This window comes from Lissotriton vulgaris, chromosome 9 (genome assembly GCF_964263255.1).
Source record: "Lissotriton vulgaris chromosome 9, aLisVul1.2, whole genome shotgun sequence".
In the NCBI taxonomy this organism is placed as follows: Eukaryota; Metazoa; Chordata; class Amphibia; order Caudata; family Salamandridae; genus Lissotriton; species Lissotriton vulgaris.
This window is the reverse complement of record NC_141697.1, coordinates 363,480,140-363,505,613: the sequence shown is the minus strand read 5'-3', so window position 1 is coordinate 363,505,613 and position 25,474 is coordinate 363,480,140. Positions and strand designations below refer to the sequence as shown.

The 25,474-nt window shown below is 47.1% G+C and overlaps 1 protein-coding gene across 1 annotated transcript in view; it reads left to right on the top strand.

Annotated features, from left to right (window-relative positions):
- The window catches only part of SYNE3 (spectrin repeat containing nuclear envelope family member 3), a 173,929-nt gene that overhangs the window by 71,385 nt on the left and 77,070 nt on the right, over nucleotides 1-25,474 (top strand). The window contains exons 6-8 of the mRNA XM_086937736.1: nucleotides 16,575-16,711; nucleotides 20,559-20,733; nucleotides 21,000-21,182. Coding sequence (XP_086793862.1) covers nucleotides 16,575-16,711; nucleotides 20,559-20,733; nucleotides 21,000-21,182 — 495 coding nt within the window. The remainder of the gene's footprint in view (nucleotides 1-16,574; nucleotides 16,712-20,558; nucleotides 20,734-20,999; nucleotides 21,183-25,474) is intronic.

Below are 25,474 nucleotides of genomic sequence, written 5' to 3'. Positions count from 1 at the left end.
CAGGACCGCTCCCAGGTTTTGAGGGCTTTTCAGAATCCCAAGGTAACGCCCTAGGTTGCGCCCTATAAAACGTGGTGGCCATTTCTACCGCCTGTTCAGGACTCAGATGTTTGTGTTGTTTCAACCATCTTTGAATGGGGTATGGCAAGGCCTCTAAGAACTGTTCTAAATAAATCATGTCCATGATTTCGTCTTTTGTTTGGGACTGCGGTCTTAGCCATTTGTCTGCTGCTGCTTTTAGCTTAAAGTATAGGGTTTTGGGATTATCGGCTGGGTTGCCGCGTTCTTTCCTGAACCGTACCCTATACGCCTCTGCATCTAGGCCCATATGATCCAGTATCAAAGTTTTTATGTCTGTATAGGACGTATTACCATTCGGGTTAGCTACTTGGTAAGCAGCTTGGGCTTCTCCGGTAAGAAGTGGGGCTAGGAAAAAAGGCCACTTAGCTTCAGGCCACCCAGATGCCCTTGCCGCCCTTTCGAAGTTAAGAAGGAAGGCATCGGGGTCCTCTCCTGTGGCATATTTCTGGAGAGACACATTTGGTCCATTTCCTGCCCTTATCTGAAGTTGTGTTGTTAACTCCCTTCTATCGTCTGCTACTTTTTGCATTTGGTCTGCATGGTTGGCCAGACTATCTCTCATGAGTTCTCGGTCTGCTTGAGCAGAAGTCATCTGCTTTTCTACTGCCCATTCTAGCTTCTCCTGCCCTCGTATTAACTGTTGTATCAGGTTTTCCATGATAAGGCGACAAGATCCCACTTCTGACACCACGTGTAGAGCAGTGTAGAAGCAGACCAAGACAAATTAAATGTCTTATAATGTCAGGATTTATTAAGAGTCAAAGGCACATATGCTTTCCCAAATAATCAAGGTAAGTCAGGGAGAACTAATTCAAATCCAGGCTAAAGAGAGGAGTTCTGGGAGATGTAGTTCGGGTCCAAAGCAAAAGATGGTGGTAGAAATACAACTTGGTCACACTCTGTTCTCCTCCTCAGGTTTTCACCCAAACGGAATTCCCCGGTCTTCAAGCTTGACAGACCTCCTCGGATACCGTGAAACAAAAAAAAGAACAAGAACTCCTGTCAGATGTGGGGTTTCACGCTTTAAAGCTTACGCGGGAAGCAAGGGAAGTGGGGGGAAGCTTTTCACCAGAACCTTCACCAGTGTGCGCGCAGATCTTTAAACGGACGTTTTTGTGCCCCGTCCTCTATGCACAGTGTTAACACCAGTTATTCGGTTCCACCCGGTTTTCCCCCTCCTTTCCCGTCCTCCAGTCCCCGACCCCAAGAGAGTTGGAGTTTGTCTCGTACCTTGTGCAGCCACGACCCCCGGTGGCCGTGGCTGGCGTACTCGCGTTGCCAGGTAGGGTCTGGCTGCCCTTCTGTTCCGGCGCTCGGCTCCTCGGCGTCGCAGGCAGCTTCGGCTGTTGTCCTCTTCCCGATCTCAGGCTCCGTCCTTCCGTTCTCCGACGGTGAAACAAAGAAGGTTCTCACCGGTGTTTCCTCCTGGCGTCCGATCCGTGGTCCCGATGTGCGACGACCTTCTTCCTCGGCGTCTTCCTTATTTAGAGCGCTGGAATCACGTGACTCCCTCATCGGAGTGGCCCAGGCATAGGATTTAAAGGGGCCGCAGTCATCATTGTCGTTGACGTTCTGAAAACACAGAATGGGAGAGCAATGAGGGGAAAAGTGCCCCGAGGGGGCATCCACAGAGTCTGAATCCTCACACCCCTCCAACCCTCTCACCCTCTCATCCTCCACCCTCTCACCCTCCACCCTCTCACCCTCCACCCCTCTCACCCTCTCACCCTCCAACCCTCCAACCCTCTCACCCTCTCACCCTCCAACCTCTCACCCTCCAACCTCTCACCCTCCAACCCTGTCACCCTCCAACCCTGTCACCCTCCAACCCTCTACCCCTCCAACCCTCCAACCCTCTCACCCTCCAACCCTCCAACCCTCTCACCCTCCACCCTCTCACCCTCCACCCTCTCACCCTCCAACCCTCCAACCCTCTCACCCTCCACCCTCTCACCCTCCAACGCTCTCACCCTCCAACCCTCTCACCCCCCTCACCTACCCTCACCCCCTCACCTACCCTCACCCCTCCAACCCTCTCATCCTCCAACCCTCTCACCCTCCAACCCTCTCACCCCCCAACCCTCTCACCCTCCAACCCTCTCACCCTCCACCCTCCCACCCTCCACCCTCTCACCCTCCAACCCTCCAACCCTCCAACCCTCTCACCCTCTCACCCTCCAAACCTCTCACCCTCCAACCCTCTCACCCTCCAACCCTCTCACCCTCCAACCCTCCAACCCTCTCACCCTCCAACCCTCTCACCCTCCAACCCTCTCACCTTCCAACCCTGTCACCCTCCAACCCTCTCACCCTCCACCCTCTCAACCTCCAACCCTCTCACCCTCCAACCCTCTCACCTTCCAACCCTGTCACCCTCCAACCCTCTCACCCTCCACCCTCTCAACCTCCAACCCTCTCACCCTCCAACCCTCTAACCCTCTCACCCTCCAACCCTCTCACCCTCCACCCTCTCACCCTCTCACCCTCCAACCCTCTCACCCTCCAACCCTCTCACCCTCCAACCCTATCACCCTCCAACCCTCCAACCCTGTCACCCTCCAACCCTGTCACCCTCCAACCCTGTCACCCTCCAACCCTCCAACCCTCCAACCCTCTCACCCTCCAACCCTCTCACCCTCCAACCCTCTCACCCTCACAACCTCACACTCCCTCACCAGCAAAGCAGAACAAAACACAACAAAACACAGGATAGCAAAACACAACAAAACACAGCATAGCAAAACAAAACACAACAAAACATAGCATAGCATAGCAAAACAAAACACAACAAAACATAGCATAGCATAGCAAAACAAAACACAACAAAACATAGCATAGCAAAACAAAACACAACATCACAAAACAAAACACAACACAACACAACAAAGCATAGCATAGCATAACAAAACAAAGCACAGGATAGCAAAACATAGCATAACAAAACACAACAGCACATAGCATAACACAACATAGCAAAACACAACAAAACATAGCATAGCTTAACCCCTTCGGTGCGGCGCACGCTCAGCGGACGTCGCGTGCACTCCCTCGGTAGTGCTGCGCACGTCTGCTGAACGTTCCAGCCCCGCCCGCGCAATCAACGTTCCGCACCAGCGCAGAACGGTCGGCGCAGCGGAGGGGTTAACAAAACACAACAGAGCATAGCAAAACATAGTATACCAAACACAACAAAACATAGCATAGCAAAGCATAGCATAGCAAAACATAGCATAACAAAACATAGCATAGCATACAGCATCACTCAGCACCACCACAGCATCACTCAGGGGCACCACAACATCACTATGCGCTACCACAGCATCACTGAATGCCACAGCATCACTCGTTCGCCATCACAACATCACTCAGCACCACCACAGCATCAATCCGTGCAACCATTCAACAACAGATGGTTCAAATATGTTCTCTCAATGTTTCAAGCTTTATTACAAATGTAACAAAAAGATGTTGATATTTCACTTCTGTTCTTGGATTTTCGTCACAATAAAATACACTGAACATAATGTTCACAAAAGTTATTTACAAAAGTTTAAGCTATTGCCATTATACATTACAATAACTTTTATTAAGTATTAATTATTTAAAAAAAAAATACCATTGTTATTTGTAATATCAATACATGTAAGTCACGTAAATACAACGCATATTGCATTACAAATGCTATAGGTGTCACATTTGCGAAAGTTATAACTATGGCATTGTAAATGGCAAAGCTATTAATTTCGCTATTTTCAAAAACAAAACCATAGCTCAAACTTTCCTAATGCGAGACCTATTGCATTGCAAATGCTTGTCTGTTGTTGGTAATTAGAGGGAAGAGGATGTGTTATATTTTCCAGAGGTGCCCCGTCCTATTGGTATTGCCATGTGTAAATGTACTGATGTTGCCATTCTTAGAATGGCAGAATGGTGAGTGCCCTTCTGAGGAGTCAGATGTATAATCTGAAACATATTCTAAGATCTCTACCTCATTGGTATATTTTCCAGATAATATGTCACCAGCAGGGTAATCTCAGCTGCAGGCACTGTAACATTTAAGCTATTCAGCAGGAGTTAAAACATGCTTGTGGTAAACCAGGGGCCTCATTTATGAGCCCTTGCGTCACTTTTACGCCACCAGTGCATCACTTTTTGTGACGCACCAGTGGCGTAAAAAATGCGCCTTGTTGCGTCATATTTACAAAGTGACGCATCTAGGTAGATGTGTCACTTTGTAAACCCCTGTGCCACATTATACCTGCGCCAGGTATAATGTATGCAAGGGGGGCATATTGACGCAAGGAAGGGTCGTAGAAGTGACGCAGTAAAAGATGCAGCACAACCTTCTTCAGCATCCAGTAATGGAAACCAGGACCCCACTGCATATTTCACCAGCTAAAATCAGCCACCCTACTACGTTTGCACTTTCTGTGGTGTGGCCCTCAAACAACGTTAAGATGGTCCATATCCTGGATTTAAAGCATTGACAGTGGCACCCTTAACACTCGTGATTACCATGGCCCACATGATACGGGTATGTCAATGTCACTACCACAATTGGCAAAGTCTCCTCAGGATGGTGCTGCTGTTTGATGTCTGGAAGGGATGGGTCTGGTCACCCGAGTGGGGGGAAAAAGGGTGGCTGGGACGGGGAGAAAAATTATGGAGTCATTTACTTAAATTCGGGAAGAGGAACTGAGGTTTAGGAGATGTGTTTGCCTAGTAAGCATAAAACTGGGAAAAAGAAGGGGGGAAAGGACCACATTTCTAATTGAAACACTATTGGTGGTGACAAAGGTGAGTATGATGTGAAACGTGCACCCTGTACACATACCTTTATGGATCCTGTTACTAAAGGTAAAGGTAGAGAATTTTAAAAGAATTTAAAGTGCTTCACTGGTCACTAAAAACGGTGTGTAATAATGAGTAGTAGTAGTACATTAACGAAAGAGAAAACAGGCATACAACCCGGAGGTGTAGGGAAGTTTACCTGGGCTGTGGTCGGATTGTTTAAGTAAGGAGCATAAACCGTCTTGGTGCATGGAAGCTCTTTTTGGAGTAGGGCATCTATGGGTGGCTCAGCATCTCCGGACTGAACGGGTGGACTGCATGGACCAGTTAAGAGAGGTAAATCAGCAATGGATGGTGACATGTTGCCCTAGACATTCAGTGAAATGTAGCTTTGCTATGAACTTAACTAACGGACCTTGATGCGATATACTAGTGATTGCTGTGAAATAAAATCTAGAGGGATTAACAGTTTGCAACAGAGTACTATCTCTGGAACAACTCAAGGACAAAACTAAGCTGAACATATTGCCATCCACCTCTCTGGCAAAAGTGAGGTACACTCCGGGGTATCTCTAGAACAATTCGGTGACCAACCGAGGCCACATATGTTTCCACAGTCTCATTTTGGAACCTCAGGGTTTTTCAGAAGATAACAGCTGTGAGAATAGAATATCCACTGGAAAATTCAGGCCAATATTTCAGAAAAAGGTGAACTTTTTAAAAGGTAAAGACATAGTGAAGAAGTAAAGAATGTTTTTTTTTGTAAGCGCCTCAATGCGTGGGCAAAATGGCTGGCTGAGATAGTCCAGATGTACCTCACTGGAGACACGAGGTGAATTTTTGAGTAATATGATAGATTTCAGTGTGCAAAAACATATATTCTCATCTGAAGGACTTTGTCAAGGAATCCAGTATTGTGGTTCTAATAGGACGCAATTATTAAATTGCCTTGCCTCTTTTTCGAAGCCATGTGACTGTGCTGTTAGTCAATAAATTAATCATTAATGAATAAAGATTATTTTCAATAGCAGCGCTCGTTATCACTGTGTATTTTGTACTTTGATGTGTTGAAAATACAATTATCGCGAAACCACCTTCCGTGTCACGAGCTTGATCTGTTCTTGACATCTCGCACTTGTTGGAACCTTAAGCGCGTTCAAGCCGCAGCATTGAGACCTTAGTTCACGTGCAGCTGGAGACAAGGAGCAGTATGCATTTCTACCCTTGTCAGCATTTCTTTGAGACGATGCTGGGAAGTGGAAGCTGTAATCAATCTGTACTTTTTAAAGCGATAGGGGCTGAGGCATAAAAGTGAATGGTGTAACCCTCTAAAAGTTATTTTGTTATGCAGAGTCAAGATAAAACTATCACTTTGTTTGTAGAGACTGGTACTACATGCAGTGGTTATCAGACTGTGTTCTTGGGGTTTATCTGTTCGCGCGCCCCTGGCTTGTCCTAATAGGTTGTGGCAACATATGTGACCACTGGGTCGGTTTTTGTTATATATTGTTTTGTAGATCAGGCGCAGAGTTTCAAAACAAATTTCTAGATTTTGGATGAGGACTACTGTTCTACAGTTTCCAAATCGACACATTTCTCTCTCATTAACTTGAACATCATTGTTGCAAAATCACCTCTACATTCTGAGTTCACCAAGATAAATTACAATGCTAGATAGAAGTATAAATGGGTAACTGTGAATAATGGAGAGTATTTCACCGAGGGATTCTGAGAAACGCCAATAAGAACCCCTGGGGTAAAAACATTCACTTTATTCATAGTTACCTATATACAATTGTATGTTATATATGTCCCACCCTATTTCAACACCATATGATTTCATCATCAATAAAGGCATGTTGGGGTCTTGGGGAGCCATATAATAATTGCCTCATCAGCCTCAGACCCCCTCCCCATCTTAAATCTGCTGTCCAGGTCAACGTGGTTTCAAATTCCCTTTTAGCATTTGCCTGCGGAGAACTGCAGCTGAAAGGGGATGAGGCGGTTGAACCTGAGAAATGCAGACAAAGGTGGCTGAGACCGCCATCTGCCATTCCGCTGTTTGGATCGGATGAACACAGAGGAAGCGAGTGCTTCCAAGTGTGAGGTAGCAACAGTGGAAAGCCGCTTTTGTTATTCCACTGTTGCTAGTCATAGAGGTAAATTAATTGATCCAGGATCCGGTATTGGAAATAATGGCTCAGTCTGAAAACCATACATAACATCAAAGCTTCAAGATGAGATGAAGATGAGCATCCCCAACCGTTGGAATATCAAACCATAATTTATTTTTACATGTTTGTCTAAACAAAAAGTTTATATTTGTTTCTTGTGAAATGCTTCGATTGGATATGAAGAAATGTTCATTATGAACAATGCTCAACATCCTTAGTTTCTAAATCAAAGGGCAGTACTGATGAAAAATGCAAAATACTATTTTCAAAGTTTTCTGGTTCCTTTGACTGTTTCCAGCGTCGACGTGGGCAATGTGGATACTTCTTTAAGGGCCTCAAGGGGGTTCAGCCTTTAGGAACTTAATAGAGAGCAGTAACATTTTGCTCACAAATGGCATGTGCCAAATCCCTACCTTACACTAACTAATAATACACCAAAATATGAGTTATTTGATATTTTCGCAGAATACACTATAATTGTGAATGTGCACAAAGAAAACAGAATTGGATATTTTCAGTGATGAATGTGCCCTCATTTGTATTTTCACGGTAACAATGTTATCATTACATGAAAGAAGATGTGAGAAACTAATGTTGAGGCCTTGACTAGACAGAAGTGAGCATTTTCTTTAAAAAAATATAGTAGCTCAGGAAGATGCCATGCCTCAGGCTATGAAAGCCTTGAGCCAGGTGCACCGTATGCGCTTCCTGGAGCTGATGAAGTGAATCAGTCTGTATACATTTATTTCGTAGTCGGTATTCTGAATACTTCCCTTTAGCTCTGAATCATTCACTCTGGTGTTATGTAGCTTTCAGGATCATATTCACTCGCCATGTGTCCTCTCCTGCAGTCTATGGGTTCCACATACTTCTTTCTCTAAATCACCAGCTTCTCAGGAGTCAGGAGATAATGCTGCTGGCTCAGCGGTACAGTGATGTGAGATGGTAAGCCCAGTCCCTGCTTGCATTAGGAAAGCTCATTTTAATCTTTTCTTGGTAGTTGCACAAGAATAATGTTCTCTTGTAGGGTGCTTTTAATAGCAGCCTTCTGTTTTAGACTTGGCACTGACTGTATCAGATTTGGTTAGAGTTGACCACTTGTGGACTTGTTTCCTAATTGTTTTGTTACACCTGAGCAAAAGGTAATCCTTACCCTCGTAAGCGCCTGTTCATATAAAGCTGTGACTTCTACAAATGTTGGTAGATTCTTGCAGTGATCTGGGTTTTATATCAGCATCATTTATTTGGTATTAAGGGTACAGCTGATAACCCTGGCTAACCCTATGGTACCTTTGGCACTGTCCTTTGTCCTCTGGTTAGGTGTCTCAGGGGCAGTGCCAGTTACTGAAAACGAACAGGGGTTCTCTTGCCCTGACCACTTCTCCAGACCTGAAGCAGCCCTCTATCCAGATCTTTAGGACCTGCTGCAGAATTGGAGCCTGCAGGCTCTACCTGCACCGGCTGCATGCTGCCTCTGTTTCTTCACATCTCCCAGAAAATATAGAAGGCATATGCGTTACTAAGATACTGTGGGGAAAGAGGTAAATACAACTTTTGCTCATATGACTGAAGCAGGAAGCAGATCTATGGCTGCCTATATTGATATAGCAATGGTGGCATGAGAAGCTGTGTTTTGGCATTATTGTGTACATATGCCTCTAACCTGGGCCTTTATTTCTGTTGCTCAGCATATGCAGCTTTGTCTGGGCATGGAAGGATGTGCCTGTCATATCATTGAGGTATCTGGGCAAGAGAGGTTATAGTTTGGCATGTGTAGCTTTGGACAAATGAACTGTTAACGTTTATGAGTCTCTGTTAGGCTCTAAGAGGCCTGTGCACAGGCATTTGAAGTGACCTGAGGCTGTACGCTGAAAGAGGAGGCTCTACTTGTGCGTGGAGGTAGTGGGTGGGCACGTAAAGCTTATTATGCATGGAATATGAGTTCATACCTTGACGTTTCAGATTATGCACTTCATATAGAGTTTGGTGGAACCGGTAGGAATGTGGCAAACAGGCAGTCCTCTCATCGTTCCAAACCCGCAGTTCCTTTTTCCTATTTAGCAGTGGGTTTTCATCGGGGGTGTCACCACTGGACTATTGAACCACAGTGGCAATTTGCTTGCCCTTGATAGAGCAGGGTGACAGTCACTGATCTTCCCTACCGGTATCCACCATGTGAACCATGGCAGACAGGAGCATGTAGAATGCCCCACTTCTGCTGGGAGAAAACACCCTACGTGTAAATGCTTTCTATTTAGAGAAGATTAACTCTTCTTTTGAGAGTTTGATTCTGCTAAACAAAAGAATAACTGTTACTGTAACTGTTACACAAAGTGCCCTGAGGGTACAATGGGCATTTGCATCAACTTTGCGCACCCTCTGGGCACTTTGGTATTACAGAAGGGGCCGTAGATGCTTATGCATCCCCTTCTGTAATACCGATAACACTGGTGCATATAAAGCACCAGCGCTATCTTCAGGGGACGTTGCCTCCTTTGTATGGGGGCGTATGGGCGCGTCCCCCATGCAAATAATGGAATTCCTATGCCTCTGCACCTGCGCCCTATTACAGACATGGGTGCAGAGGCAAAGAAGCTTTCTGGAGGCGCAGTGACAGTGCACCACCTAAACGGAGACACACTGACAGTGCGCTCCCTGAGAGCAGCCCTATGGACCCCTCAGACATCCCCTTCCAGGCAGCTGCAGTCACTGACTGCACCAAGCTGCAAAGTGATCTCTAATTTTCTTTAAAAGTGCAGGCGGGCTGCCGCTTGCACTGTGAAAACACAGAGCGGCATCAAAGCAGCAGCTCTGTTTTTCGCATGAATGCGCTGCCCCCAGGTCAGCGTGTGTTTGCAGCTGCCCTGAGGGCAGCGCATTCATCATAATAAGGTGCCCCATCCTTCATTGCGCTAGGTGCACATTTTAAAAGGTGCGAGCCGTGAAGGAATATGCGCCACATGTATAATGCGGCCCCGGGTCTAGTAGATGATTCCTAAAAATGATCATCTTGATACAAGTGCAGAGAGTTCAAGCCCATTTTAGTGCTTTGGTGAATAAGCCTCTATTTCTGAAACATTCTTAACATCTTGGGTGCTAAGGGGTTTTCCCCCTTGTGCGCTGGATTTTCAGGATCCCCATTGTTCATGACAAGGTCAACTAGTGTATTTTGTAACTTATTGTATGTATGTGTTTCTCTTCACACTCTTTTATTTGAGTTATGCTGGTTGACCACTAGTGCCACTTTTGTACTTTGTATCTTACTGTATGTATGTATTTTTCTACACACGTGTACCACTATAGTGCTTTCTCCCATACCCACCTAAACCACCATCCCAACATGGATCCTATCGGCAATCTTACATATAAAATCAACTACCCACCGACACTCACCAAAAAAGCCGCTAAACGCTTTAAACACAACTTCCTTAGGCCACACCCTGAAACCCCCTTTGCTGACACCTACTTCTCACCGGTCAACGGATCCATGAACACCGATATCATCTTCCACACCACATGCAGAGCTCAATGGAGAAAAGCGTTCCTCTCCTTACTCACCATCTCCTCCACCAGGAAATCCGCGCACAGCCTAACTCTCTCCATCACACCATCCCAACTCTTTCCAGGCAGAGCCACCATCACTATTTACAATAACGGGATTGTCCTATCTCAATCCACAGACAGGAACCTGGAACTACTAGACAACTTGTTCCCCACTTTCAAAGAGCACCTCTCCAATTCGCGGACCAACAATCATATCTCCTCCAGTCCCACCAACCATGACCTCACAGCTCCCACCACCCACAACCCTTCTAACCTATTTCAGCGCCAGTTAGCTACTACATACTCCTCAATCAGGGACACACCTACCACCCCTGACCTTTCATCTCCCACCCACAACCCCTCTATCCCAGTTCAGCACCAGGCAGTTGCCACACACGCCTCAATCACAGACACAGGTCACTCTCCCTCATACACCACTCACACCCCCACCCCTTCTACCAACCCTCGGACCTCCACACATACCATCATCACTCCTCTCACACCTACAGCTGTCATTAACACTCCTCTCACCACTGACAGCACAGCTCCCACCCACAACACACCTAACCTAGTTCAGCACCAGAACAACACGCACATCGACAAATCCCTCTCTCTATCCCCCCCATTCTCAGTCCCCATTACCCTCTAACTAACTACGCAGAACACACCTCCTCTCTCAATCTAACTCCCCCTCCTCACAACAGGACCATCTCCAATCCCATTTCCCCTCCTACTCTCAGCCCCCATTACCCTTCCTGCACCCCCACCACTATTATAAGTCTCCCAGCCTATACCTTGATCCCCCCGCCTACCATCAATGCCCTCACTCATACCACCAACCTCCTCCCTACCTCACCCACACCCCTCTCGCCCAAAACCTCTCTCCTCCCTAACACCATCCCGTACACGAACACAACGCAGCCCTGCTCGAACACCAGCCCACTCTCCCACCTGCACGCGAATTCCCTGGTCAGTCATTCACCTCTGACTGCCACCCCCACCTCCACCACCTACCCCACGATGGACAACATCATGGCCACCCTCATTCAGATCAAAGAAGACATACACACCATCAAAGAACTACTCTCCACACACCCCATACACCCCTCACCCACCTCCACCTCCCCTCCCAACGTGTCCCCTACCCCTCCTGCTGACTCCCTCACTCAACACGCCCCACACCGGGCATCAATCCCTGCTCATATTCGCAGCAACCGCCCTCGTCCCCCTCGCCGCCCCTGCAACCCCTCTCACAACTACACCTCCCCGCCCAACTTGTCCCCCACCCTTCCGATTAACTCTCTCACTCAACTCTCCCCACACCGGACCTCAATCCCAGCTCGCAATCGCAACAACCGCCCTCGTCGCACCCACACCCTACTTCTGACCTCGACACACTCACCCTTCTCCGCTCCTATGACCCAGCCCCCCAAAACCACACAACCACCGCACACCTCACCATTCCCACGATACACTCAAATCCCCTTAGACCCCCCCACACTAAACAGCAGATTCTCTATCCCCAATAACCTTAGAAAAGTCCCTCTCTCGCTAGAACCCTCTACCACCCTCAACACACCCCGTCTCAAATGCACTCTCCTCAACTGCAGATCGGCCGCGAAACATTCCGCCGCCATTGCTGATCTCCTCTTATCGCTGGACCTTGACCTAATCATCCTGACCGAAACCTGGCTATCTGAATCTTCATCACCTATAATGGACATTCTGGTTCCTCCCAACTACCACATCATCAGGCTCGACAGATCAGGCAAAATAGGTGGTGGAATCGCATGCATCTACAGGAACAACCTCTCCGTTCTGAAAGTCAATACCACCTCCCTACCATCCCCAACATCCTGGGAATACATCTGCCTTGACATTATTAGTGAGGGCAAACCGATATGCTCTCTACACAGCATTTAGCACCCACCCAGGGACAACCTCACCTTTTCCCAACAAATCATGGATATGATCTCAACCAATTCTGGACGGCAGCTCACCCAAATATACCTTGGTGACTTCAACCTCCACTGGAACGATCACAATGACGCGGTGGTAAATAGTCTTAAAAATTTCCTCGATGCCCTTAACCTCACCCAAATATGCAATAGCCCGACCCACGAGAAAGGCTCTATCCTCGACCTGATCATCTCCAAAGAGGACTCTATCCAACTCGAGTCCATCCAACCCTGTGACTGGTCAGATCATCATATCGTCACATTCTTCATCAATGAAAAAGTCAAAGTTAACCCGGCTCAATTCTCCAAGCCCAAAGTCTGGAAAGAGACATGAAAAAACTCAACCCAGGCTCTTTGCCCCTAACAGTCGCAACCTCCTACTCCCACAGACAGGCGCTACGGACGTTCAAACCCTGACTGACCACTATCTCAACGCTATGACTTCAATAATTAACGAGGCTGCGCCTATGCAGCTAAAAAGAGTCTCTACTAAAATCTCCAATCCATGGTACGACGGGAGTCTCAATGAAGATAGACGAGACATGCGAATGGCAGAGCGCACCTGGAGATCAGCTCCCTCTGCATTGCACCTAAAAGCTCTGAAGGAAAAGAGAAACGCCTACTTCAGGAAAATAAAACGCTCAAAATCAGATTTCTTCAGCCTCCAGCTCGACCAAGCAAAAAACCGCCCGAGAAAACTGTTTGAGCTAATCAGATCATAATCCAAGGACCAACCCCAACCACTCAACACTATGCGTGAAGCACCCTCCTGTGAAGACTTCGCTGCTTTCTTTATCCAAAAAACTGACAACATAAAGAGCGATCTCCTCATTGACGCGAGCCTCTACTCCAAACCCCAGTGCTTAGCACCCACTGAACCAAAAAACAATGCTACATGGTCAACCTTTGGCACATACTCGGAAGAAGAAATTGGCAAACTGCTCAGCACCCTGAAACCATCCAATCACCTCACGGACCCCCTTCCTGCTACCGCAGTAAAAGACTTTACCCCTTTGCTTCTCCCTCTCTGGACTAAAATTATCAACAGCTCTCTCCAACAAGGAAGCATACCTGACTCCCTCAAAGTTGGACAAGTCACACCTCTGCTAAAGAAACCTACAGCTGACCCCTCTGATCTCAACAATTACCGTCCCATTACCAATATTCCCACTCTCGCCAAACTGCTGGAAAAATGCGCACAACTACAATTGACTAAACACATTGAACAATTTGATCTCCTCAACCCTCACCAGTCAGGCTTCCGAGCAGGACACAGTACAGAAACTGCTATGACTCACATAATTGACGACGCACTTCAAATGCTAGACCAAAACGACACATGCCTCCTCATCCTTCTTGATCTCTCTTCAGCATTCAACACCGTTAAACATGAGAATTTACTAGAACTACTAAACACAAGAATGGGTTTATCTGGAACTGTTCTCAAGTGGTTTACTTCCTTTCTTCACAACAGGTCGCAGAAATTCAAGAGCAACAACCTGATATCATCGCCAATACCTGTAACGCTAGGCGTCCCCCAAGGATCCTCTCTATCCCCAACACTGTTCAACCTAGTTATGGAGCCTCTGACCACCTTGCTACAAGCATCCAATGTACTCTTTCACATGTACGCCGATGACACACAACTTTATCTCAAATTACAATCCCCCAAAGACATCCTGCTCCTGAACTCAACGATCAGAGGCACCCAATCCTGGCTTGCCGATAATCATCTCAAACTCAATGCCCTGAAAACAGAGTTCCTTCTGATCTCACCTCCAGTGAAGATCTCCACCACTCAAATTTGGCTTAAACACCTAACCGCACTCAATGTCCAACCCACCATCGTGGACTCAGCAAAATCTTTAGGCATAACACTCGACACCAATCTCAACATGCAGCAACATATCAGCAAGGCAACAAAGGGAGCGAACTTCCAAATCAATACTCTGAGGAAACTTAAACCCTTCCTCCCAGCCAAAGACTTCCAAACCGCAGTACAAGCACTAGTCATCCCTCGAATAGAATACGGCAGCACCGCCCTCTGCGGACTTCCCCTAACTACAACCGCACCCCTAAGAGCTTCTCTAAACGCTGCAGCGAGACTCATCACTGGGTCAAAAAAGCACTCCCATATTACCCCTGACTTGAAATCCCTGAACTGGCTGCCTTTTGAAGCCTGAATACATCTGAAAATCGCCTGCATGACACACAAGGCGGTTCACCTAAACTCACCCGGCTACCTCGCTCAGAAGCTGACAATCTCTGGCGGGGCTAGAAACACCAGAGGCACAAACAATCTTCTGCTGAAACCTCGAAGATTCCGGAAGGAAAAAACATATAAGCGCTCCTTCTCAGGAATGGCGCCTAGGATCTGGAATTCACTCCCTCCAGAAACCAGGCTTATCTCTTCCACTACACTCTTTAAAAATGAAGTAAAAGCTATCCTCATGGCTAAATATATTTGAACTATTTTCTCGAACTCTGTTAATACTCTGCACCGACCTATACTACATGTTTGACCCCTCTGATTATTTGTATTATTGGTCTTATTACTCACATGACTGGCTTTGCAGCCACTTATTTGTACTGTTTGATCTATTGATTTATCTGTCTTACTATGCTCCCTCCTGTACCCATTCTATGTAAAGCGCTCTGATATCTGCAAAGATCTTGTTCGCGCTATATAAAACTTTCAAAATAAATAAAATAAAATAAACTCGTCATAAGCACAGGGCAAGTAAAACCCATGACGAGTTGACCTTGTCATGAGCACTGAAGAGTGCTTCCTTTATCAGTTGGATGCATCTTGACAATCTGTTCTGCCACGGTAACTATGAAAAATATTTTTTAAGAGAAATGAGTTTTCAGGTGAGAGTGCCCGTAGCTGAAAGTTGCCAACGCCATCTAGGGCCGTACTACACATAGTGCCCTGGGGGTGAAACAGGCATTTGCACCCACTTTGCGTGCCCCCGGGGCACTTTGGTATTACAGAAGGGGCCGCAGATGCTTGTGCAGCCCCTTCCGTAATACTGATAGCGCTGGTGCTTATAAAGGGCCAGAGCTAACTTCGGGGGGGGGGGGGGTCCTCATTTGCATAGGGGCGTTCCCCATGCAAATGAAGAAATCCCTTTGTCTCTGCGCCCGCGCTGTAATACAGATTCGGGCGCAGAGGCGAAGAAGCTCTCACGAGATGTACTGACAGTGCACCCCGAGAGCAGCCTTCTGGAGGGGGAATGAGGGGGCCTTTGGACCCCCCCCCAGACATTCCTCTGCATGCGGGTGCAATTCCGCCCGCCAGCAAGGGGATCTCTAATCCGCTTTAAAAGAGCAGGCGGCTGCTGCATGCACTGTGAAAACACAGAGCGGCTTCAAAGCAGTCGCTCCGTTTTTCAGAAGAATGCGCTGCCTCCAGGGCAGCGCAAGTTCGCGGCTGCCCTGAGGGCGGCGCAGTCACCTTAATGCAGCACATTTTCCTGGATTGTGCTGGGTGCACCTTTTGAAAGGTGCAACCAGCGCAATCCAGGAAGCTGCACTGCATCTTTATTATTGCCCCTGGAATTACAAGTTAACTGAATCCAATGTATGGGTAAAAAGCCAGGGATGTGGGATTCTGTGCCGTTACCGATTTTTACATGTTGTTCCCCCAAAAATGTGTTATGGGGAGTAAGTCCATTCCCAAAAACGTATTAATGGTTCTTCCAGAGGGAATTACCAAGACTTGGCAAACTCGGAATAGGGTGCTATTCTTTCTATATGCCAACAAGCACACCATGGGTTTTGTAGTAAACCTTCAGACGTCTTCTGAAGGAGGAGAAAGTAGAGAAGGGAAATATAAATTATGAAGTTAGCTGATGTTAATGGAAAAATAGTGTTTTTTGTGTATGCAGACAAACTAAAGTGACTTTTTCTTTAAATATAAGCCTTTATGGACCTGGAGATAATTTTTAGGTATTTACATGTTTTCACATTATGTTTCACATTAACATATTTGATAGACTTGCATATATGTTATTAATTTATCCAGGCGGCCAGGGCAGCCCTTGCAGCAGAGGAGCCGAGAGTAGAGGGACTGAAGTCGCAACTTAAGGAGTTGTTCAGGTTTTCCCAAGATGTACAGGACCCCTCTAACAGCGTCGTCTCTGCAATACGGGAGTATCAAAGGTAATTTAAATGATAATGTTTCGGCGCTGGTGGTGGTGGTTTTCCGTTCATATCAGCATGACCGAGGTAGTTTGTGGTTGAGACAAATAGGTTCCCTCATTTATTTCTATTTCAAAGAAGTTTGTGCTTTGCGGACAGTTGTTTTCTTAGGTCTGAAAATTGTGACAGTAATTAACCTGCCTTCTGCAGGCTGTGTTCCAACTGACAAAATATGCTAGTGAATACTATATTACATTTGACTGCCCTTTCTTTGACATTTATATTTGTCGTGAACAATTGTGTTTAGAGAAAGATTGATAATGTACCTTAGGTGGGGTATGCCATTTCCTTGCACAAAATGAAATATATTGACACCATTCTCAATAACAAACAGTTCACACAAAGTAAAAGTTAAGGCTGATGATTCCTCTTTCACGGCTCTGAGGTTGCAGTGTGCGCACTGCCATATGCATGACACAAAGGACAAAGGACTCTAGTCACAAATATGAGTGAACCTAAGGTCACCTTTGGTTTGCAAATAAAAGCATGTGCAAAGGCAAATTTGCATGTCTGTTGAACAGAACCAGGAATGGTTGCCTTTTAGCCTCGCAACTCCAATTTGTGCATTGAATACCCAATTTGCAATGGTGAGATTTGTGGGTATTTCAAGTTTGGCTACCCAGCAAAATCCACAAGTTTCTGGTTATTCCCCAGACATTTGCTGGTGATTGCCTCAAGAAGATGTCTGCAAAAGTACCCGTGTTAATGACCTGAGAAAAATGCAATTTCAGGGTAACAAGGAGGAGCAAACAGAGTCATAATTCATGGGGTGTAGGAAAAAGACTATTTTTCCATGGGGAACCCTATTCTCACGTTGAAGAAAATACGCTGTGAATGTATCTGTGCATGCCCTTTTGCACTACAGCTCTGGATGCAGAAGTAGTTATCAATTTTATTTTTTGTGGATAATAATGGCTTGCATTGATAACTGTGAGTCCTTCCGGAATTATTGCTGGATTCCAAAAAGACAGAAAGGCAGGAGTAACGATACAGGAGTAAATAACTGTGCTTTTTCCATGAAGGTTTGCAAATCTTGCCCTCAGCAGGGAGATCTGGATGATTTTGAAAAACCGGGGCATGTCTTGTATTAGATCTTCAAGACTACCGCCGCTTTCTGCGTGGTGTTTGACGTTCTTCATCGGAACTCAGTAGAGTCCAGGAGGTATAAAAAAAAAACCTCTTTGAGCAGCAATCATTTTATTGCCTAGCAGCACTTCGTTCTCTCTTTTGCTGCGGTTTTAAGGAATCATGATGAAAAATAAGTCCCCAAAATGAGCCATAATGAGCACCAGGGCCGAGCACCTGCACCCACTAACACAACCTAAGTAATGTTGTCTAGAATCCAAAGTGGTACTCAGACAACACACAGTTTTTTATATTTCAAAGAGGGACTTCAAACCACATCAATCTCCTGAAGTGATGCTGGTGTATAGTGTCCCATTGTTAACAAACAATTGGCTGCAGCTCCTTTTATTCATGGAAAAGAACTTTACTTTTTCTGTCTTGTTGGTTATGCTATGTTATGTTAGTAGGTTTTCTATAGCGCACAGCTGCCCCAGCAAAGGGGCGTCTCAGCGCTAAACGTAACCTCAGTATGGTCCATTGACCATACTGAGGTTTCAGGAAGGAATTTAATTCCAGCCCTTCAAGCTTACATAATTCAAATGAGTTTACCTATACAGCCATACTAGAAAAAAAACACTCACTTCCTGGCATTTCTTCTGATATATTGACATGCATCATTGATCAACATGTTTTACCTCTTGTTCAATAGTCTCAATGAACGCTGAGGTCAAAATACTGCAGCGCTTCTATATAATGATTGATTGATTGATTTTAGCTTTTGTATAGCGCATACTGTCACCCTAAGGGCATCCTGGCGCTTCAGACTGAAGAACTATCCGTGACCAGAGTAGAACAGGTCGCCGCAGAAGGAGGGGAACGTGGTCTAAATCCTGGGATAAAGCCAGGTTTTTAAGTTCCTATGGAATTTTAACAGAGAGCTGACTAATCTGAGGCTCTGAGGGAGCTCGTTCCAAGGACGAGCGCCAACCCTGCTAAAAGCCCTTCCTCCAAGCCTGGTCCGTTTAAACCAAGGGATCGACAACAGGCCGGTGCTGGAAGAGCAAAGCTGCCTTGTGGGAAGATACCATCTGAACCTTTCCTGTAGGGAAACAGGGCAAAGCTCATGCACAGTACGAAAAACCATACATAGAGTTTTAAAATGGACCCTTTCCCTAACAGACAGCCAATGAAGCTCTCTTAAAGCCGCAGTAGAAGAGGAACTCCGTGACCTACCAAGGGCCAGTTTGGCTGCTGCAGACTGGACTCTTTGCAATCCCTGAAAGATGTACCCAGGGGCTCCGAAATAAAGGGCATTGCAATAATCCAGCCTGCTGCCCACGATGCTACTTACCACCAGAGAGCGATTCTCTTTAGGTAGTAGGGGGAGTATTTTGCGCAGCATCCGAATGAGAGTAAAGCAAACGCTGGCGGTCTTATTTGTCTGTGACTCCATCTGGAGGTCATCATCAAACAACACCCCCAGATTAGGAACTTTCCTAATCGAGATAAGTGGGTCCTCCTCTGGTACGAGTCTGAAGTCACAAGGCAATTGTCTAGATATCCTGCCTGCAGAGCAGAACATCACCTCCGTCTTTCCGCTTTTAAATTGCAGAGAATTCCTTCTGAGCCAATCCGTCATCTGCTGCATGCATTGCTGGAAGAGGTCCATCGATACTGCATGGTCCCCTTCCAAGGAGAAGGCCAGTTGCGTATCGTCAGCATAGCTGACTAGGCCGACTCCAAAAGACTGTATGATAGAAAACAGGGCCTGCAAATAGTAATTGAATAGAATAGGGCTAATTGCAGAACCCTGCAGCACCCCATGAACAACTGGGGAGATTTACCGGAGGAGAAGGGTACAAGAGTCACTACCTGCTGGCGACCCTCCAGATAGGACTGAAGCCATTGCAGTGCACAACCTCTTACACCCAGCCTTTTCAGCCTTTCCACCAGTAGGAGATGATTCACCGTATCGAATGCGGCCGACATATCGAGAAGCCCTAGAATAGTAACATTCCCGCTGTCGGCCTGCATACGTAGGTTATCCATCATTGTAGTCAAGGCGGACTCAGTCCCATGCCCCGGACGGAAGCCAAACTGGTCTTTATCGAATAAAAAGTTCTCTTCCAGAAAACAGGACAGGGTCCTACTGACTGCTTTCTCCAGAATCTTCACCGGGTAGGGAAGGAGGGAGATGGGCCTAAAATTAGCCGGTATTGATGGGTTGAAGGAGGGCTTTTTAATCAAGGGGGACACCACCGCCAATTTTCAGCATTCCGGAACCTTGCCTTCTTCCAGGGACTGATTGCAGATCTGCCTCAGCCATGGAAAGGTATTACGCCCTAAAGATTTCCACAGTTTATGGGGAAAAGGATCCAGGGGAGAACCAGATAAGACTTTGTCACCCAGGCTATCAAAGACCGTTTCTGTTAATGTTTGGAAGTTGTCCAGGTAGGCCGACAGTTATGGATCACACTGCGTCCTATGTTCAGGGTTAAGTTATCATGCAAGGTGTTCAAAATACTTGCAATCTTGTCCTGAAAATGCAGGTTAATACCATCACATAGTTTTTGTGACGTTACGATTTTATTTTCTAAATAACAATTGTAAAATCTTTGCTCGACAATGTAGAAATTATATTTTGCAATCCGTGTGCCGCAGAAATCCACCCAAACCAAATCTTAAACTGTGGCTTACGATGTACTCTATGTATTTCATCTGGCGCCATGTGTATTCCTTCCAGCGTTAAAAGCAAGGCCTTCAAGCACTGCACGGAGACCGAATCTGCACTCAGACAGTGTTTCCAAAATCCCCTGCGAGAATTTCAACACTGGAAGCCGGCGGCTGAGCAAGTCCTGGATACCACAGCTGACATGACTGACCTCCCGATGATACAGAACTTCTCTGCACAGATAGAGGTAATGCATCAAAAATTGTAGAAGTCAGGTGCTAGCCCATTTTATAATCTCCTATGGGTTTACCTGGCTGATTACTGCTGTGTTCTGGGCCTGTCTAGCTGAACTACTGTTGTAACCTAGGAAAGAGCTTTAGACGGTGGAACAGACAAATCTAGGACAAGCATGGGGATCACAATCATGACATCATAGAGCCCATATAGTGTTGGGCAGTTTAATTCTTATGCATTTTACAATTACATTTTGTATTACAAACCTCTTTGTTGCAGACATTGCTCGAAGATAGCTCCCGCCTTAAGGAGCGGCTGATGATGGTGCAGCTGAACAAGGATTTCATGAGATGGATCTTTGACGATGAGAAAGCAGAGTCTCTTCTGAGTGAGGTCTCGCGTGCTGCAAAGGAGAGGGAGGCCCTGCACGACAGCCTTCTGCACAGGAGAAGCAGCTTCAAGGTGACGGGTGGACCTTTCCTTCTGTACGCTTTTTATATCGACGCCACTATATACCCAAAAGTAAATTTGGGTTTCTTCACAAGCTTGCATACCCTCAGAAATTGTGGAGCACCCAGCAGTAGCCTCACATTTTAGCATGTAGCAACCACCTTCGGAAAGTGGTTCATTCTAATTTAAAACTTGTATGATCCAGTGCTCTAAACTATTTTAAGGATGCGCCCTTAGAGAAAAATGTGTTTTATTCCAGCATTAGAAAGTGATGATTCATTTTGCTGCATGGTCTGGGTCTGTAAGGAAAGAGTATCAGCAGGTTGGTTTGTAAGGGCATAAAATAGTCAGCGGAAGAGGTCTGTCGTGTGTCACGAGGAATGAGAGTCAAATAGGCCCACATTGGATGCACTTAGTCTTATTGGGGTAGAGGTGCATCTCTCGGCATGCACTGGGTGTAGGCAGGCAGTTGATGTACAGCATTAGACTCGGCTCAAGTGATTTTGGCTGCTATTGCAGAGAGTCTGGCGGGTGTGCTTGGTCGGGGTTCCAGTCACTGATGCAAGAGAACTGCTAGTTCCCATGTGTTCCAACTTGTGATGAACAAAGATGGAAAATGCACTCAGAACTGCCTCCTATAACGAGTAGGCTGGGCGAAGCAATGACCCAGAGGGGAGATCAGCCCTGCCAAGATGGCCGTTCAATGTGGCTTATCATTTTGTTTTCCATTGGGCCTGTTCCAAATAGATAAGATTGCTTTTGATGAAAGTCTAGACAACGTGGAGGGACAGCTGTGGTGCCTGGCTGACTCCATCAGGTCGTGCTTAAATGTTCTCAGGTGAGGGAGAGGGGCCTGTTCCCACCCTGATCCCGCTGCTGATGAAAAAGGCAATAGGTTTAAATGTACAGACAAGGGCCCCCAATGGATGTAAAGGGATGTACCTGTATTTGCTCCACTTATCAGTGGCATATTCCTTTTCTTCCCCTGATCTCCTAGAGCCTCACACACAACTCTGAAAAGTATTGTGAAGATGAGTGTGGGTTACATTTTACATTCTTCTTTTGTACATACATTTTTCTCTTTTTTTGCACTTTTGCAGCTTTGTGCCTAACCAGGCTTAGCAACCAGAGAAAAAATTTACATGTATAACTTAATAAATTAACTAGTGCGTTTAGTATAGAACACGTTGGTACTTGCAAAGGTTTGCTCTTGCTCTTCTCTGGTACAGTACAGAACTGCTGCAGTTACCGCGCTCCCGCAGGGCCCATTAATCATTTCCCAGCACACTGAGGCCCCGGACCCCTCAGCTTTGTTTAAAGAGTAACAGGAATAGAGGCCCTTGAACCGTGCTCTATTGAGAAGCCCTTAACAGCAGTCTTGGAGTGGTAAATGGAGCGCAGAGCGCTGTCATGGCCGCTTTAAGACACACCTTATCTTTCATCATGCCAAGTGTCTCTTTGTTGTGCGGGTTCTCGAGGAACCATAATGTTTGTGTATGGATCATGTGTTATAGTGTTCCACATCAGTTTTTTGTTTATTTTGCAATTATTTAACTCCGTCCAATGGTAATTTCCCTTATAAGCCCTAACATTTGCCATGGATGCATCTATAATCATTATCATCAGTGAATCTGTGTTAAGAAAAAATTGACTTTCAATACCTGGGGGGTGCACATTTCTTTCTACCAGAAACATAGTGGGGATTCTAGCACCGATCTGGAAACCATACCACCTCTTCTCGATTAATTCAGGATCTCCTATGTTAAAATGGCTGTGCCCTGATAAAGATAACCTCTTTGTGAAAATGACCAGCTTGTGAATGCTCTGTCACCACCAGGTGTAAGTTTTCCTTTGCACTGTTGCAAGATCTTCTCACCAGACTTTAAAGCTCTCCAGTGGTGCTTCATATAGCTGCAGTCACCCAAGCTTTGTAAATAGACAATTGAGTCTTGCAGGATATCAGCCCATCGCTCGTGGGCCAAACAGAATAAGACGCTCTCTCACCTCTCCACGGCTGAGGTTGTAGACCAGGCAATAGCTGGATACCAGCCGGCACAGCGGTCTGCGATTGACGCATAGCTATTTGCACAGTGCAGCTCATGGCGTAGCCAAAAACCTGGACCAACAGAATTCTCACATCCATCAGGACTTTCCCAACGCTGCTCCAATTTAGGAAAAAGTTGAAGACTCACCACTTTGAAAGAATAGTACATCACAATGTATTAACCATCCACAACTCAGCTTCCTCTCAGATTGTTCTTCGACTTTAAACTTGCTGTTAGCCATGTACTGCAGACTTCTACCTTTTAGCTAGGCGCTATATAAATACCATATACATACATACATAAAACAATTCCTTCTTTTTCTCTGCCTTATGGGATCACCCCGTATGGACTGAGCAATCTCACCTCAGTGCTGTGGTAGAACGGGTGTACCTCATCTCTGGAGTTTTTCTGGCCCATTGCAAAATTGTTAGTCCCCTTCTTCGTCTGGTGCCACATTAAGCAAATGTGGCCCTTATAAAGAGCCAAAACAATGGGGGGTGCCGCTACTGCTCGAACAGCCAGGTCTTCAGCTTCCTCCTGAAGGAGAGGTGGTCTTGGGTCAGGCGCAGGTCGGTCGGGAGGGAGTTCCAGGTCTTGGCAGCCAGGTAGGAGAAGGACCTTCCTCCTGTAGTCGCTCTTCGGATGCGGGGGACAGCGGCGAGGGCGTGGTTGGCTGATCGGAGGTGGCGTTTGGGAGCGTAGAAGTTGACTCGGCTGTTGAGGTAGCTCGGGCCTTGGTCGTGTAGGGCTTTGTGTGCGTGGGTGAGGAGGCGGAAGGTGATTCTTTTGCTGACGGGGAGCCAGTGAAGGTCTCTGAGATGTCCGGAGATGTGACTGGTTCGTGGGATGTCGAGGATGAGTCTGGCTGAGGCGTTCTGGATCCGCTGGAGTCTCTTCTGGAGCTTGGCGGTGGTACCGGCGTAGAGGGCGTTGCCGTAGTCCAGTCGGCTGGTGACGAGGGCCTGGGTGACGGTCCTCCTGGTCTCGGTGGGGATCCACCAGAAGATCTTCCGTAGCATGCGTAGGATGTTGAAGCACGCCGAGGAGACGTTGTTGACTTGCCTGGTCATGGAGAGGGAGGAGTCCAGGATGAAGCCCAGGTTGCGTGCATGGTCTGTTGGTTTGGGTGCGGTGCCCAGGGCGGGAGGCCACCAGGAGTCGTCCCAGGCGGAGGGTGAGGGGCCCAGGATGAGGACCTCCGTCTTGTCCGAGTTCAGTTTTAGGCGGCTGGTCGTCATCCACTCGGCTACCTCCTTCATCCCTTCGTGCAGGTTGGCTCTGGCGGCGGCGGGGTCGTTGGTCAGGGAGAGGATCAGCTGGGTGTCGTCGGCGTAGGAGATTATGCTGAGGTTGTGTTTGCGTACGATGGCCGCGAGGGGGCTCATGTAGACGTTGAAGAGGGTGGGGCTCAGAGATGATCCTTGAGGGACGCCGCAGATGACTTCGGAGGCCTCTGACTTGTACGGTGGTAGGCGGACTCTCTGTGTTCTTCCGTCGAGGAAGGAGATGATCCATTCCAGCGCCTTGTCCTGGATTCCGATGTTGCTGAGGCGCCGTACTAGGGTGCGGTGGCAGACCGTGTCGAATGCCGCGGAGAGGTCTAGGAGGATGAGGGCCGCTGTTTCTCCATTGTCCATCAGGGCTCGGATGTCATCGGTGGCGGCGATGAGGGCGGTCTCGGTGCTGTGATTGGCTCGGAAGCCGGACTGTGAGGGGTCGAGGGATCCGTTCGTCTCGAGGAAGGTGGCCATCTGCTTGTTGACGGTCTTCTCGATGACTTTGGCTGGAAACGGGAGGAGCGAGATGGGGCGGTAGTTCTTGAGGTCGGTGGGGTCCGCTGTTGGTTTCTTGAGTAGAGCGCTGAGTTCGGCGTGTTTCCAGCTCTCAGGGAAGATGGTGGTGTCGAAGGATGTGTTGATGATGTCTCGCAGGTGGGGTGCGATGACAGCGTCGGCCTTGTTGAAGACGTGGTGAGGGCAGGGGTCGGTCGGTGATCCGGAGTGGATGGAGTTCATCGTGCGGATGGTGTCTTCGGTGCTGATCGGGGTCCAGGCGTGGAGGGTGGTGGTGGGGGGTGGTTGTTCGGTCATGGTGTGCGTTGGTTGGTTGTTGAAGCGGTTGTGTATGTCCGCGATCTTGTTGTGAAAGTATGAGGCGAGGGAGTTGCAGAGGTCTTGCGATGGGGTGATGTCGTTGTTTCCTGCGCTGGGGTTGGAGAGCTCTTTCACGATGTTGAAGAGTTCCTTGCTGTAGTGTGCG